This window comes from Heptranchias perlo, chromosome 34, assembly GCF_035084215.1.
Source record: "Heptranchias perlo isolate sHepPer1 chromosome 34, sHepPer1.hap1, whole genome shotgun sequence".
Lineage (NCBI taxonomy): Eukaryota > Metazoa > Chordata > Chondrichthyes > Hexanchiformes > Hexanchidae > Heptranchias > Heptranchias perlo.
In genome coordinates, this window is record NC_090358.1 from 24249005 (window position 1) to 24266907 (window position 17903).

The following is a 17903-nucleotide window of genomic DNA, read 5'->3' on the forward strand; positions in this document are numbered from 1 at the left end:
GCATAATGAATTGTGATAAGGGGGAGAAAAAAATCAATTTCACTGATTTTTTCAGAATAACACAAAGGAAATGCAATTTGAATTACACAATCTGTATAGGTTTGGTATTGTCTAAGGAAAACAACATAATTAACATCAGAAATTGCACTTGAAGACCTTAGGATACGACAGCCACTTCTTTTGGAAGATGCATTTCATTTGGCACCGCCAGATTTTCTTCCGATGCTGACATCTTGTGGAAGAATTTATGACCGCGTGCATCAGTGTTTTCATAGACAAAGCCTGGTGGAGTAGGGTAGCTTGCAGGACAGATTTCCAGCCTCTTTGGCGTATACTCAATACGATACATGGTTCCCCCATCAAATGGTGTTGTGCTATGTAGAGGAGCATTTGTTGGTTTGCAGCTTTGTGTTGGGTTGATTTGATGAGGGATATAATTAGCTTTAAAGGTTGTCAAATCATCAAATTTTCCAGGCGGTATTCCTAGTTCTTCACCCCTTTTGAAAATCTCTGTCTTCTTTACATCCCATGGTTTGAAATCTTCTTTCATTGTAGTATTCCCTTGGAAGGGAGCATGAACCTTTCTTGCACTTGCAGGTTTAAATGGAGCAGGCGGCTTGACTTTATGTCCAACATAATCAAGGTGGGAAGTGCTATTCAAATCCATTGGACCGTCTGGTTGCACGTAATCTGGATATTTGTGGACATATGGCAAGGTAACAGGCCATGGCTGGTAACGGTCACGGAATTCTGAGTTGCCATCAAAGGGCGCATCTGACCCTATCTTACCATGTTCAGGTTTGCAGCTTTTAGTAGGATCTCCATGCAGCCCCCTATAATCACGACGGTGAGTGGTGAGACTTTCAAAAGGTTTGTCACTTGGTTTGTATTCATCTTGTGGTCTAACATATCGTTCCCCCAGTGCATGAGGAACATAAGAGATTTTGTGATTTGTTAGACCATCAAAAGGGACATCAGACACCCTGGGGGCATTGGGTGGTTTTAAACTCTCCCTTAGTGCATAGCCCTTGGGACCATAGTCATCTTGAAATGTAGATGGATTTCCAAACCGTGCTGCAGGAGGGCAGTAAGCTGGCTGTGTTTTAGGCTTCCTTTTGGGAATTTCCCATAGTCGGTAATCATCTTTTTAAAAAAAAGTGCTAGTATATTAGCTTATGACTTCATAAATATATTGGACAATACTTTTAAGCAAATAGAAATGGGATTCATCATTGCTACTTTAGAAAAGTCTGGGCGAAATTAAAATGCTAGTTATCATATCACACCCTACTAGTTTTTATAACAGCGTTAAAGAAAATTGGAGGTGTGAAGATGACTATGCTCATCAATCACAATGCTGAAGAATTATTTACTTTACACACTCACATGGAGTTGTCTGAATGTAATAATACATAAATATTAATGCTTAAATAATATCAGATTTGTCTAATTTGAAAGTGTTTATCAAATCATGTTGAACAGAACACTGTATATTGTACAGTATATCCTTAGAGTATGTAACATGATTTAAAGACACAGTGAGAATGATTTTCATCACACTGCTGCCCTATTTTTGAGTGTAATTTGCCACTATTACTCAGGGCTTAGCACTAGTACCAATGGGTGCAGGAGGCTTTAGAGAGCCAAGATCAACATTCTTGAAAGAATCCTAGCCTGAATGCAACCTCTCCTCTGAGGGATGTAGACCTCAGTCAGGTCACTTTCAAAGAGAATTTACAGGAATTCATGGTTGGTGCTGATTCATTTTGAGGACTGGGTGTTTTGAAAGAGTCTAACAGCCAAACTTGTACCCTCATACACAACCAAGCTACCATTATGTAACAAAGATTGTCTCTACTGCAGCCTGCAACAGAACAAGACTCTAATGGTTGTGGGATCTGAGCACACTACTGCAATGAATGTTTTGTGAGACAAACTCCAAGAGGTTGTGAATAAGGGTTGCATTCCATTCTCTTGGAGAAATACTGCAAACAATCTATTTTTAATTTGTTTTCGGAATGTGGCTGGCAAAGATGAACTTATTGTCCATGCCCTAAATTGTTTTTACAGCTGAGAGGCTTGCTAAACCACTTCAGAGGGCATTAAAAGTCAACCACATAGCGAGGAGTAGAGTCACGTGTAGGTCAAACCTGGTAAGGGTGGTTGGTTCCCTGCCCTGAAGGGCCTTAGTGATCCAGTAGGGTTTTTATGATAATACGACAGCTTCATGGTCATTTTTCTGGTGCCAGTCTACAAATTACCAGATTTTACGAATTCACTTTCACAATTCACCATCTCTAGGTTGCTAGTGCAGTATCTTAACCATTGCACTATCATATCCATTTGTGATGTGGAGATGCCGGTGATGGACTGGGGTTGACAATTGTAAACAATTTTACAACACCAAGTTATAGTCCAGCAATTTTATTTTAAATTCACAAGCTGAATTTAAAATAAAATTCACATTTACCTGAGGAAGGAGGAAGTCTCCGAAAGCTTGTGAATTTAAAATAAAATTGCTGGACTATAACTTGGTGTTGTAAAATTGTTTACAAATATCCATTTGTGTAAGGGCTTTGCAGTATTTGTTGTGATGCAAGGGTGTAGGCTCTATTAAGGCTGAGATTAGCAATGAAACAAAGAAATTTCAATAATTTTATAATTTACCTTTGTATGTTGGTACAGTGTCTACTTTCCCTCCTTTCCCAGGTTTTGTTTGTGCAGGACGTATACTTTGTACAGGCTTTACTTTGTGGGGATTGTAGTCTGTCTTGTAGGTTGTATGGTGATCTATCTCGCCAGATTTTGGTCTGTACTCATGCTGCAAACGCCCTGGTCGACGTGTAATTTCATGAGGTACATAATCTAATCTGCAGATAAGGAAATAAGAATCGAATGCTACTGCAAAGAAACATCTTTACTCTTGTAACCTCTTAATAATTTTTTTGGCAAAAGAATAGAAAGGCCTGACATTTCTAAAAATGGGAGAAAAGAGTGCTTCTCACCAATATCCACAAAACGCTAATGGAATCACAGAGTGCCTAGCTTTCCAATGTACGATTTGTGAGAATGCAGTCTTTTTAGCGCCAATGAAAAATTTGCATCCAATCATGACTCATCTGCAATAATGATCCTTTCATACTTCTCAAACAGCCAATGAGCCACTCAACCAGTCAGAATGTAAGAATGTTGAGAAATCTGCTAATCCAATTGTTGAAGAAAATGTATCAGTACCAGCAGAGAAAAAGCTGTTTTACCAATGGCGCACTGGTTGGCAAAGCAATGGAGCGAAGCAAGCACATTTTTGGTGGGTAAGGCAGTCCCCTGGCATGTAAAACAGTCACTTGGCATGGCGACGCATGATGGACAGTGGCAACACTGTCTTTGCTACTCAGAGGACATGGTAGGAAGCCCAGAAAAAGATGAACGACTTAAATGAAAAGCGCAAAGATAAGGGATAAAGAATTACATATTAAATAAATTATAATATTGTAACTAATTGTAAATAGATGCATGAGAGAAAGTTGTATTTATAAAAGATACATATGCCAAAGCATTGTACTTACACAGAGAAATGATAGTAATGGATTAGAAGTGAAAATAGCTAGGTTATGCAAATGGCCTTATACAGGATAGGGGAAAGAATGTGATGTTCTAATGAATTTCCGTGTGTAAAATCACCATGAGCTATACTTCCTCATTTAAAAATAATTATTAAATTCCATCCACTTCTGGTTGTGAATAGCACCTGCCAATCAAATTCTCTACCTGAGGTCCCTCTGATCAGAATCATGCCTCTCGAATTCAATAATCTCACTCCTGTGGAAACCAGATGATGAAAGTGTATTTTCATTTTTGGTCAGTTTCACACCTCTCAAGCAGTTAACCAGCTTTCTAACCACCGTTTCTTGTTAAGGGAAGTTTCTCAGACTGGCAGAAAGGGGAAGTGATGTCTCCCAGGGATCTGTGCTGGGACATTGTTGTTTACCATACAACAACAACAACTTGCATTTATGTAGCGCCTTTACCGTAGTAAAACGTCCCAAGGCGTTTCATGGAGCGTTATCAAACAAAATTTGACACCGAGCCACAAAAGGAGATATTAGGATAGGTGGGTCAAAGCTTGGTCAAAGAGGTAGGTTTTAAGGAGTATCTTAAAGGAGGGGAAAAGGATAGAGAGGTGGAGAGGGTTAGGGAGGGATATCCAGAGTTTAGGGCCTAGTCAGCTGAAAGCACGGCCACCAACGGTGGAGAGGTGAAAATCGGAGATACGCAAGAGGCCAGAATTGGATGAGCACAGAGATGCTGGAGGAGGTTACAGGGATAGGGAGGGGCGAGGATGAGAGCAAGGATGAGGATTTTAAAATCGAGGCGTTGCCAGGCTGGGAGCCAATGTAGGTCATCGAGCACAGGGGTCATGGGTGAACTGGACAACAGAGTTTTGTAGTTATATACATGAATAATTTGGACTAAGGAATTGGAGGTATGGTGTCAAAATTTGCAGATGATTCCAAATTGGGTGTGTAAAGCTAATAATGTGGAAGACTGCACTAAAATACAGGCTGCTGAATGGACAGATAAATGGCAAATTAAATTCAATATAGGAAAGTGTGAGGTGGTTCATTTTAACAGGAGGAATAAGGAGGCCATTTATTCCTTCGAAAATAAGAAACTAAATGGGGTGCAGGAGCAAAGAGAGCTGGGATTACAGATACATAAATCACTAAATGTAGCAACACAAGTTGATAAGGTCATAAAGATTGCAAACAAAGTACTGGGGTTCATTTCTAAAGTAAAAAGTACAAAAGCAGGGAGGTAATGTTAAATTTATACCCTTCTTATCCCGAGCACAGTTCTGGTCTCCATACTACAAAAAGAAGCATTGGAGAAAATGCAGAAAAGATTTAAAAGGGCATTACCAGAATTTTTTTTATTTTTTTATTATTCGTTCACGGGATGTGGGCATCGCTGGCAAGGCTGGCATTTATTGCCCATCCCTAAGAGGGCAATTAAGAATCAACCACATTGCTGTGGGTCTGGAGTCACATATAGGCCAGACCGGATAAGGACAGCAGGTTTCCTTCCCTAAAGGACATTAGTGAACCAGATGGGTTTTTACAACAATCCGGTAGTTTCATGGCTATCATTACTGATACTAGTATTTTAATTCCAGATTTTTATTTAATTAATTGAATTTAAATTCGCCAGCCGCCGTGGCGGGATTTGAACTTGTGACTCTGGATTTTAGTCCAGGCCTCGGGATTACTAGCCCAGTAACATAACCACTACACTACCGTACCCAATTAATTGAAAGGATGCAACTATCATGAAAGATTCAGCAGGCTGGGGCTCTTTTCTCTGGAAAAGAGACTAAGAGGAGACCTGATAGAGGTCTTTAAAATTATGAAAGGGTTCACTAGGGTGGACATGGAGCAATTGTTTCCACCTATGGGTAAGTCCAGAACAAGGGAGCATAAATATAAGATAGCCACTAACGGATCAAAAAATTATTTAGGAAGGATTTCTTTACAAAGAGAGTGGTGGGAATGTGGAATTTGCTGCCACATGGAGTGGTTGAAGCAGATAGCATTGACATGAGGGAGAAGGGAATAGAGGGATAAGGAGGCAGGGTGGAAAGAGCTAATTAAAGTGGGAGTATAAACACTGGCATAGATAAGTTGGGCCGAATGGCCTGCTTCTATGCTGTAGATTATATGCAATTCTAGGAGTGGGCTGTAAATAGAACTGTGCAGAAATAAAATCAGAACGCTCAAGCAAAGGCTGTCTGCACTGCTTGCAATGTATGGTTTTCTGACTATGACCTGATGGGCTTTAATCAAAAACAGAATGACTTTTTTGGGTCCAGATGGTGGCTCCTCAACCAAGTTAAATGCCAAGCTGCATGAACATAGATTACAAAGCACATCAGTGCTGACTAAGAAACTCAAAGACCCTAAAAGGAGATTAGGAAGTATACCATAACATGGTAACTACCAAATAATGTGAAAATTGTAATGCAAATGCTGCAGGCTTGAAAATGGATTATAAGCATTTATTTGAATGTGAGAACTCAAGGCATTGCAATGTTATGCATTGAAAGACATATTCCTGTACTTGCATAGATGTAACTGAACAAAGATATCTTAATAAAAGTGGAGGTTTTTTAAAAAGAGATCTCATCACATTTGTATTCTGCATAATAATGCTGCCTTAGCTCTTCTGCATGATGAGAGTCTTGCTGAACTGACTCCATCCCTGCGGAACTTGAAAGGGTGGATGGATTGTCTGCAATTGGTGAGCACCATAACAGTAATGGTTGCCACAGTAGTCCACTGCACTAAGTCCATTAAAGAAGTATTCCAGGCATTTATTTGGGGAAGAATCCTGGAACCTCGTCTGTGCGCATTCTACTGTCCTGCTGGAAGCACAAGAGCAGCCAGTTGACAGAGATGTCAGTACTAGCTTTGTGCGAGTGCCAAGCTCTGCACAACTGCTCTGAAGGCACCCCTAATATCAGGGACACCCCAACAACTAATGCACTTATGAAAGTACATTAGGGATAGTTGCAGCTCTAGGCAGATGGCACACTGAACCTCAAGAACAACAGCACATACCAACTTCTGGCTCCTTAGTTAGGACATCATGTGGATCACAGCTGCAGACATGAATACGTAGACGTGTACAATTCAGGTGCTGGCAAACGCACTAGGAAGATCCATTGAGCAAGTACCACATATGCACTTAAGACTCACATATATTTAGACAATGCAATAGTGAAAAGATCAATTCTGTCATTTTATTGAAAAGAAAAGAGAGTGCAACTGGACTATAAAGGGAAAAAATGTGCAGCTCTTATGAAAAAATAAAAAGGGAAGTATTCCTTCCTGAAAAGAATCAGACTATGATGTTCTATCACTCCTCACTTCCAGCCTGCAGTGCCTGTTTTCCTCCAGAGGCTCTTCAGAACCTCCTTCTTCCTCTTGCTCTTCTCGCTCTCCCGACTGCTGTTCATCTATCTCCATTATGAGACTTCATCCAACAGCAATGTAGTGTAATATGCAGTGTACCATAACAATTTTTTCAACTTTCAGTAGGAAATATGATAAAACCTGTCTCCCCCAAAATCCATGCAAAAAAAGCATTATTTCAGCATACTTAAAGCTTGCTCTATGAGCATACATTTTTCTGGTGTATGTCATCATTGTATGTGTGCGGAGCATGGAGGTTGAGTAAAGCTGTCATCAGCTATGGGCACACCACCTATCCCTTGACTTTCAAGAGGCCTACTTCGATCCATCCATCCAACCATCCTCTCTAAACAATTCAGTTACATTAGACTGCCTTAATATGAAGGAGTCACTGTAAACATCCTTGTATACTGTACATTGATGTGCAGGATTTTCGGGTGCTGTTCACATACCAACTGGAAAGTGAGGGAGTACAAGGCCTATCCAAAGAGAAAAAAGAAAGCAGAAGTGACTCAAGCTGAAGATCTTCTGTTGAGTAAAGAATTTTAAAGAAGTAAAGGTTCAGATAATAGCAGCTGCAGATAAGACCAGAAACAATGAGATGCAACAACAGCTTAAGGAGAGGAGTCTAGAATTTAAAGTAAGCAAAGATATGAAAGCAGTGGAAATGGAACATGTAAACAGATGAGCTCAGTAGAAGAAAAGGCAGAGCTGCTAGTAAGTTGGAACCAGTGAAGGATTGGCAGAAAAGAAGGAAGTGAGAAGAACAGATTCTTGTACACCAGGTAGCAGTGGTTTCCTGAACTCTTGAATGTGTCAAGATACCAGCTGGTGCTTTTCAGAATATGGCTTACATTGGAGCAAGAAACGTGATAGGGCCAGTGCGGGAGCTTGGCAAGCTTCTGAGAAAGATGGAGGAAAAAGTGACATTAAAGGTTTAGAACATAAAGGACAATGGAAAAGAGAAAAAGGCTTGTGCTGAATTGCTGCTGAAGTACTTAAAGATGAGGGAGGGGTCTGAGAAAGTAAAAGAGTTTCACCATATCAAACAAATAGGAGATGGTACCTCAGATTCAGAAACCGGGTGAAATAATTCCATGGCATAAGGATAAGAAGGGTATTTGTGAGAGTGTCCTGATAAAGATACAGGGATGTTTGAATGGTAGACCGTGCGAAAGTCATTGTGGAGTCAGAGAACGATGTGGATGCACTGACCAGATGATTCAAATGAAAAGATCTGGGTGTTTATCATAGAGAGAGACGTAGAGACACCACGGCTGTAATGCTGAAACTGTAAGAAAAGGCTAGGAAGGGTAGGGAACCCATTTTCCCCTATCACTTCCACGATTTCCTGCCAGAAGTGACAGGGAATGTACAATGCGTCCATCCATTTATATGCAGGCATATTGTAATGCTATGGAAATGACAGAATACAATATGCAATGTATCGCCCATCATTTGCACCAGAGCAACACTGGGTACAAGGGATGTCTGTTCCTGGTGCACAGTGTGCTATGGCAGCAGAGGGGAGGTGTTTAAATTTTAAAAACCAGAAAGAAAATCTTGGCAGTCAATTGCAGTTTTTTTTTTAAATGTCACTTTTTAAACTTTGCCAGGCACCACTGAGGCTGATGGCCTCGCTAATCTGCAGAAGATTGGCCGAAGGCAGGGATGCATCCTCGTGGTGGGTGGAAGTTCCGCATCACCAAAGTTCCATGGCTTGCTGCAGAAAAGCTGAAAATCTTGACCCGGGGTCTCAACATTGGATCCTTGAAGACCAAGTTTATGCCCACTATATGAGAAAAAAGACAGAAAATGAAGACTGAAGAAAATGGACATTGATGGTGGGAAGGTGGAAGTGGTGAAAAGGGGAATATGAGAAAGAAGTGAAGACACACACTGCTGGAAGATGATGATATGTGAAAAGGTGAGTGGCCAAGGCTGCAGTCAACATTTCTGTGCATTGGTATAAGCTAGATCCTCACGGAGATACAGACGTAGAAGCTGAAGGCTTTTTGAACCTAATGTTCAAAGAGGACGCTGGGTATCAACATGGGAGTAGTGACTAATGTTCAATGATGAGAAAGTGTAGCTTGCATTCAGGAGTATTTAAAATATGTTATGGCAAGAAGACTGCAGTGAGCAGGACATGTAGATTGAAGATCATTATTCACGGAAGGCGATGGAATGTGTCCTACCTGGAAGACAATGTGGAAGGTCAAATCGGAGGTGGTGGAATGCCATATGGGATACTCTGGATGAAAGAGGGACAATGGGAAGGCAGCTGTGGGAGCTGGCAGAGAAACAGATGTGAATGAGGTCACAATCTGGTATGAAAAGTAACTGACTTACCATCCCCTGAAATTTGTACAACACAATTTGTAATTTTTTTTTAAAGCATTTAATCAATTTTGGAATCATATCAGGTAGTTGTACCAATAAAGACCTAGAGAGGATGTGCATTGTGATGCGATGTGAAACAATCAAAGTTAGTGAAATATGGTGGAAAATCAATTGAAAATCTTAAACATTTTTTAAATAATTAGGACATACAAGAAAGATTACTTACCTGATAAAATGTCAAATGCATCTCCGTGGGGGTCAAAGGGCACCTTCCACACAGTTCAGGAGCAGAATTATGAGTACAGGCTTCTATTAGGGGAAAAAATTCTTGGGGATGATGCCACTTTAAAGATGTTGTGACTCCAATAACTTCTGAATGTTATGTACATGGCCTCCCCCTTGCTTCTGTATGGTATCAGTTCATTTGGATAAAAATTAGGAAATCTCAAGGTGTAACATTAGAAAAACTATTGGAGTGATTGTCCAATTCTGGCGAAGCGATGGGACCAGAACACAGTGACCCTATCACTCACAGGCATTATGCTGGGCTAAGGTCATGGGCTTTCCTGAGGTCGGCCTCATTTCATTACAACTGTCTGAATTGGAGCTGCCATTGACAGATGCAGTAGATGCCATGTGAAACAGCCAAAGGGGATACTGATGAGAAACAAAGGTTTCAGGAAGTCTGCTGAGGTAAGCCAGTGTTCCACTATACCCAATAGATGAGCAGATTGTGCAACTCATTGAATGTTTTCTTTCATGCAGTTAAACCATGACTGAGGTTGTGTGCCAAGCCCTCAGAAAACAGCTCTTTTTAAGCTTCACATGTATGGCCATAGTGCAGAAAGACAGACCTTGCTCCTGCCACTTCAATTTGGAATTATAATTGCAATTACTATTTTAAAAGGTGAGCTCACAAACCAGCTCTACAACACAACTTACCTGCATGGTGCATGTTCATTTACTCACACAAAAGTTGGGATCAAGAGTGGACTCTTGGACATTACTTCATGTGCTCTTCAAACCTCCAACACTTCAATATTAGTTTTCCACTTGGAGAAGAGATGGGAGCAAACCCAAATGGGAGGACAGCGCTCAATTTTAGATTACCGAGTCAATTTGATCAGCTTATGCTCAACATCCTGGAAACGCAGAAAATATAAGTGAGGCTGGAGGCTTCCCCAAAGCTTAAGGGGCTGGGACTATCCTGTTCCTGTTATTCTTTCTCCATTCACTCACATGCAAACATTCCACCACATCATTATAACACATGTTATTAGCTATGTAACCTCTGTTTGAAAGGGTGTCTTGCAGCTACCATTCTAGCATTTATTCCTCTTCTGTTCCTGTAGGTGAAGCCCACGAACCAGCCGCAGATGTGATGGTGCCAACTGCAGAGCCAACTCCAACCCAAGCGGCTCTTACCAGATCACTACCATCAGCCAGAATCCTTACTTACTCCTGCCACTGGTGCTGCTTTTAGATAATTCTCAACATTAGAAAGTAGAACACACAAAACATACACCATCATTAAGGGAAAGCACTGGGATAAAAATCATTAGCCACTTTTAAGGAATTAAATTTAGTTGAATTGTATTTCAACAGTGTCCAGACAGTTTTCTTCTGAAGATGTAGGAAACGTTATCAGCAGATGAAAGGATTGGCATCTGAGTTGAGTTAGTGTTGAGGACAATGTCGCTGAAGGTGTTTTGGGGTGCTGCATAGTGCACATATGGAGAGGACTGTTAGTACATCAGAGTGATGTGGCACTTAGCTGAAGTTTTCCTCTATGAAAGCCTACTGTATGGATTTTGTTGCCTGCAATGGCATCTCAGAATGGATATCTTCTGATTGATCATCAGTCTTGCTCTGCCCTTAGCTGTGGTAGGCTCACTCCTCCTCCACCTGCTCCTTTGCTAGGCCTCCCTGGATGGCAAAATTTTGTGAAGCATACAGCATACTAACGTATTCTTGGAGACCGTGGCAGGACAATATTGTAAGACTCCTCTGATTTGTTCCCTTGATCTTAAATGCTGCTTCAAAATGCCTACATTGTGGCTAATGATGATCATGGTTGTTTTTCGGACTGGAGGGAGGTATACATTGGTGTTCCCCAAGGGTCAGTACTAGGACCACTGCTTTTTTTGATATTTATTAATGACTTAGACTTGGGTATACAGGGCATAATTTCAAAATTTGCAGATGACACAAAACTTGGAAGTGTAGTGAACAGTGAGGAGGATAGTGGTAGACTTCAAGAGGATACAGACAGGCTGGTGGCATGGGCAGACACGTGGCAGATGAAATTTGATGCAGAAAAATGCAAAGTGATACATTTTGGTAGGAAGAATGAGAACAGTCAATATAAACTAAAGGGCACAATTTTAAAAGGGGTACAGGAACAGAGAGATCTGGGGGTATATGTACACAAATCATTGAAGGTGGTAGGGCAGGTTGAGAAAGCGGTTAAAAAAGCATATGGGATCCTGGGCTTTACAAATAGAGGCATAGAGTACAAAAAAGTCATGATGAACCTTTATAAAACACTGGTTCGGCCACAACTGGTGTATTGTGTCCAGTTCTGGGCACCGCACTTTACGAAAGATGTGAAGGCCTTACAGAGGGTGCTAAAGAGATTTACTAGAGTGATTCCAGGGATGAGGGACTTCAGTTACGTGGATAGACTGGAGAAGCTAGGGTTATTCTCCTTGGAACAGAGAAGGTTGAGAGGAGATTTGATAGAGGTATTCAAAATCATGAAGGGTCCAGATAGAGTAGGTAGAGGGAATCTGTTCCCATTGGCAGAAGAGTCAAGAACCAGAGGACATAGATTTACGGTGATTGGCAAAAGAACCAAAGGTGACATGAGGAAAAACTTTTTCACACAGCGAGTGGTTAGGATCTGGAATGCACTGCCCGAGGGGGTGGTGGTGGTAGATTCAATCATAGCTTTCAAAAGGGAACTGGATAAGTACTTGAAAGGAAAAAATTTGCAGAGCCACAGGGATAGGGCGGGGGAGTGGGACTAGCTGGATTGCTCTTCCATGGAGCTGGCACGGACTCGATGGGCAAATGGCCTCCTTCTGTGCTGTAACCTTTCTATGATTCTATGGTGACTCCATGGGCCTTGCTGTACCTTTGTTCCACTGCTATCCATGGCTGAGATGTGCAAAGACTGAAGAATGTGCCATGGTATTATGCATAGTAGACTAAGGGCTGTACACCACGGATACTTTAAGTGAAGTGGGTCATCTCCTGGAATCTGATCTGGCATAACATCTGGATGGCACTGCTAGTGGAAGTCAAAGTGAACAGTGCACTAAATTCCTACACCACTGGATCCTTTCAGGCAGCAGGGCACGTCACTAGGGCCAACTAGAATGCAATTCACCGTTACATAACAGAAGTAACAGATGGACCGTTTCAACATGCATCTGCATACACAAAGTTCAACACTGGAATACACCAAACCTGGAGAGGCAGGCTCAATTTTTTTTTAGATGTGCAGCATTCCTAGAATGCAAGGCTCCGTTGATTGCACTCATATAGTCCATGGGGTTTCTGTAGGCAATGCCCTCCCTTTTATTAACCAAAAACATTCCTGCTATATTAACATATAGATGGTATGTGACCAAAGACACATAATTATGTAAGTTTAAGCCCTTTTCCTGTGAAGTGCTCATGAAACACACATTTTTCATGCCATCAAGCATTCTAGTTGTTCCAGGATGAAAGCAGTGTGCAAGGTTGGCATATGAGAGACAATGGGTTACCTGCTGCAAATGTGGCTGATGACACTGATGAAAACTGGAATTTCTGTTCATTTTGTATAGTTTGAAGTAACTAGGATTAACATTCAGGTTTCTCTCTCTTCACTAAGCTTCAATATGGAAGCTTGAAACTCACCGCCTCCATGAACCAGACAAGGTTGCAGAACAGGAACTTAGTTAAAATAAAGATCCTCTGTTAATTGTGTTGTGTTGCGTTGCACAATGTAAAGGACTTTAGCAAGTGTTTGAGAACCAGATGATGTGTTTTCATGAGATCATTTTCATATATTTTGTCTTTGGTCACAAGTGATTGACGGCACAATCTTCAAAGGGATTAAACTGTGTAAAATAGGAGCATTTTTCAGCAATTCAGTCGTTTTCAGTCCAGTCAAAGATATGCAGACTCTTTGAATGTGTGACTCACCTATTCTGTATGTAACTTCTCATCCTAAAAACCACAATCAAGAAAAGAGAAAGCCTGGATGATTGGTCAAAAAGGACTGTTATATGCCATGAGATTGTAAGAAGCACCTTTCTGAAAAGGTGGTTCCAGTTCACTTATATAAAGATTGTCCTACATAGCAACTTGTATCTGTTTCTGCTTTTGTGTATGATTTTATCTGTAAATAACTCTGGCCAACAGCTTTAGTAATGGTTTTGTAGTGTGGAATTTGCTGCCACCTGAGGTGACAAGACAATGTGGTGGGCGTACCACATAGTGGCGGCTGATTTTCATTTCGAGCACGCATCATGCAGGTGGTGAGTGGAGCAATCACTCGCCTGACAACACCAGAAAGAGCCCTGAACTCATTTCCGTGGTTGGGCCTCGTTTGTGGGTGATCAGCAAGCTGCCAATGCTCAACGAGCACTGACGGACAGCGCGCAGATCAGTGGGGTGGGAAATCCAACGGCTCCTTCGTGGAATCTGGGCTGGAAGGATTCACTTGGGGGGGGGGGGGGGGGGAAATTCCAGGGCGGCACGGAAGGACCAGGAGAAGGCCAGATGATTTTTATGGGGCCAGGAGGAGCATTCATGCTCCTCTTGACCCCGCAGCAATTGTTTTGAAAACGCACCTGCAATGTTTCCGGAAAAGCCTCTAGCCGTCCCTTTAAGGGCCTTTGGTTGGGTCGGTCCACGTCCAGCACCAATTGGTACCTGAAAATTGTATCAAAATCCTACAACCGGTGTAGGACCCCGATTCAAATATTTTAATAAGGATCCTGCCTGTTCTGGGCAGGGGCACTGGCCGCCCACTTCGAGGTGGACTCCAAAATTGAGTCAGGCAGGCCTCGGATGGTCAGTGGGCGGTAGTTTTTAAAAAAAAAATTGTCTACCTATCACACCGTTTTTCAATGTGATCTTTAAGGATTTTTTTCCCCATTGAAGCTTGCACAGGAATCCTTACAGCTATCAAAAGGGCAGCATTCAGGATACAACATATATTTTACCTGCTCTTCTCTATTATATGAATTATTTTTTTGTACAATCCTATTTTTATAAATTAATAAAAAAGAAATGACTTCAATCTTTATGGTGGTGAGCGTTGCTTTTATTTATGTGAGAGTGCACATGTTGATTCTGTTTAATATAATATACTACTGTCCCATCTCCTTGGGGTATGTGTAATAGCGTGATGTGGTCCGTCTCGAGCACTGCTAAATGATACGTTCATGGAACAAGTAGCTATGGTGCTTGCTGTGAGGTCTCTTGTGAACTTCCAGGTGAATCCAAAGGCCAGCTGTGGTCCTGCATGCTGCGAATAGCCTGTAATATTTCAGCTATCTTGGTTGGGGGTCTTTTCTAGTCACATGCCCAGAGGCATGTGCTCTCAAGGGACTGGCAGTGACTTGAGAGCCACCACCTGATTATGCCTTCCCCCTGGCAACTGCTGTTGAAAATGACCACTCTCTGTGAGTAGAGATGGGTGCATTACTTCAAGGTCAGTGGCAGGTGTCCCAGTTATGCTTGTGAGCTTATTACACCTTGAATTTTGGACCCCAACATCTCAACATCAGTTGCTGATCGATACTCCAACTCTGCTAGTTGTCTCCATGCCAGAGCTTTCCATGCAAGAGTATAATTGGATGGTAGAATTTGCAACACTACTCAGATCAGCTTGCATATGCTCATGAAGCATCCAGTTTCTTAGTTATAACCTCACTGGGACCAGCTATGAAGCAACTCAGCATGGCCAGTAGGCATGCTGGACCATTGACCACCAGGAGTCCACTCGTTCCTACGCCTCTAAGTTTTCTCCTTCCTCATCCATGATCTGTTACTCAACATGTGCTCTCTCCACAACCTTCAACATCCCCCAGACCCAAGTGTCAGCTTCTAGCCTCCTCATAGAGGTTATTGCATTTTTATTTGTTAAATTCCACCATCAGGCCTCAGATTCTGTCACCCACTGAATGCCCTCTTCTTCTGCAAAGAAAAGAACAGCATACATTGTATAAGAGGAAATTTTGACAGGCACAGAAAAATAAAATTTCAAGTACCTTGCTAACCAAACTTCGAACTGCAGATTACTTTCATACAGTTACTTCTATCTGTAGTTAGTACCAATTTTTCTTACCTGCAAACTTTGCATGTTTCTCTTTTCAGGCCTGTTCAAATACTTCTGATATATCCTCATTATCTCTTTTTTGTGCTTCATTGCCACCACATTACCGCTAAAACTTGGACCAACAGTGCTCTTTTGTAAATCCATTCAGGGAAATATGTCTGGCACTTGCAAATTCCTTGGACATTCATATATAGCAGTGTGAGTTCATTGACAGTCAGCCTCCTTGTGCAGCTTGGCACTTTTCTTGAAATCAGACAGGTTCTTGTGCACATCCTTTCCTCTGCAGTGGGAGCGATACATTGTGCTCACGCTCTGTGTGATTGCCTTCCATGACTTCCGGTTGCCTTTCCAATCCGAAGAGGGGATTTCACTGCCTTCTCACCCCATCTACAACAATCTACAGGACCACATCAGTGAAACAGGCTTTTTTCAATCTCCATGAATGCTCACATTTGTGCACTTAAGATCAAGAGATAGTAATGGAATCCATTTTGTGCATAAATAATCCATCTATATTATGTTCCATTTTATATTAGCTATATACTTAACTACATTTGCAGTCTTTTAATTCTAAGTTTTTAACAGTGTCTGATTCCAGAGATCAGAGCAGCCTGCTTTCTAGGCCGGGTTACATATTGATTACATTTAGAGATTAAGTTATCATGGTTAGTAAACTAACCATAATAACATATTTTATGCCTTGCTAACCTTAAACACCAGCCTTGGGACCACGGACATCAGAAAGAAAGCCTTGAGTGATAGATGTTTGGAAGGCCTGGAACAACTTGATAGAGGCTGGTATAAGTTAGTACCAAGAATATGTATAAAGGGTTATGGAATGAAGATGCCAATGGATTAGTGCAGCTAAAAACAGTATAAATGAGGTGAGATCATAGCCATAGGTTGGAAGAAATCGGGAGGAGAAGAGAAAGAGAGAGCGGTTAAGCTCAACTGCACTCTTCTGCAGCAGCATCTTATGTAATCGCGATGTTGGCTGTGAGTTTGTCTGTTCATTTAACCCTTAATCAATCTGAAAGTGTTTGACTGTGTTTCGAACTAATTCTTGGCATATAGACAAGCAGCTTCTATTACAAAAATTACATTCCTAACATTCAGATCGACCTTCTATTTGTTATTAATACTGATTATGTACCTGTCTGGGTGGCTAGTGCATGTTATTGCAGCTGTGTACTAACTGGTTCCTCAGTTGTGCATTAGTTGCAATGCATCAATCTCACAGAAAGTACGCTTAGTAAAGTAAGGCATTCCTATGAGCGCACTAAAAAGGGTGAAGAAAATTCACTCCCAATATGTATTATCTGATCTTATCTTATTGAGCAAGGATAATCCAGTTACCCTTCAGTCAAAACTGAAGAGCACCACTCACTATGGCTCAAACATACCCATTTACAGTAAACTACACATATTTTACATACACACACACACACACACACACACACACATACTGTATGAGAAATAAGTTGTGATGTTCAGGGGGAATAACAAGGTGAGGCACCAAACAACAGTGAGGAAGGGATACCAGTGGTGGTGGTTGATGAAGGGCCATCTATTACAGGTTGGGGGCCCAGTATACTGGAGGCCTCTCCTGACTTGCATAGGTCTACTTTCACAGGGAGATGGTATATCACTGGGACCACATTAAGGAGTCACTTGCCTCCTTGCATGTGACAATGCAAGATTATCTGGGTAGGTTGCAGGAATCCAACACATAAATATACAGTGATGTCATTGTCCAAAGGAGTTATCGGCACTGTTGTCTTCCATTGAACACGAGAATAAATTTAATGAATTTATATTAGGATCACACATTGGGCATCACAGGCACGGTTCCCATGACTTTCTTTCCTCTAAAATTAATGACCAAAAGTATTGAAAAGAAAAAGTGAAATTTACCCTATGCAGTAGTGATCTCAGGTATACAGACCATAGCCAGAGTAAGTGCATCTCTCATGAATATTCCCACAGCTGCTATAGAGGTTTTAATACACTCATGGCCAGCTTAAATTCATTTGGAGAACTAGACAGTGCACATGAAAGCATGGAGTCCACACCAACTACAGCAGAGGAAACTCCTGTTACTGATGCAGGCACATCAGGCTTAGTCACAAATTCAGATGGCAGACCCTCTGTGCAGCTTACCCAACCTAGCTTGATCTCCCTATGCCTAATTTCAATGAAATCCAAGCTCAATGTGATGCTAAGCACTTTGCCTTCAGCACTGTACATTTTTTTTG

At 41.5% G+C, this 17903-nt stretch overlaps 1 protein-coding gene across 1 annotated transcript in view; it reads right to left on the reverse strand.

Moving 5' to 3' along the window:
* saxo2 (stabilizer of axonemal microtubules 2) overlaps positions 1–17903 on the reverse strand; it is a 60897-nt gene continuing 42994 nt past the window's right edge. Inside the window, exons 3-4 of the mRNA XM_067971176.1 lie at positions 2668–2870; positions 1–1143 (exon numbers count right to left, since the gene is read on the reverse strand). Coding sequence (XP_067827277.1) covers positions 158–1143; positions 2668–2870 — 1189 coding nt within the window. The 3' untranslated portion in view covers positions 1–157. The remainder of the gene's footprint in view (positions 1144–2667; positions 2871–17903) is intronic.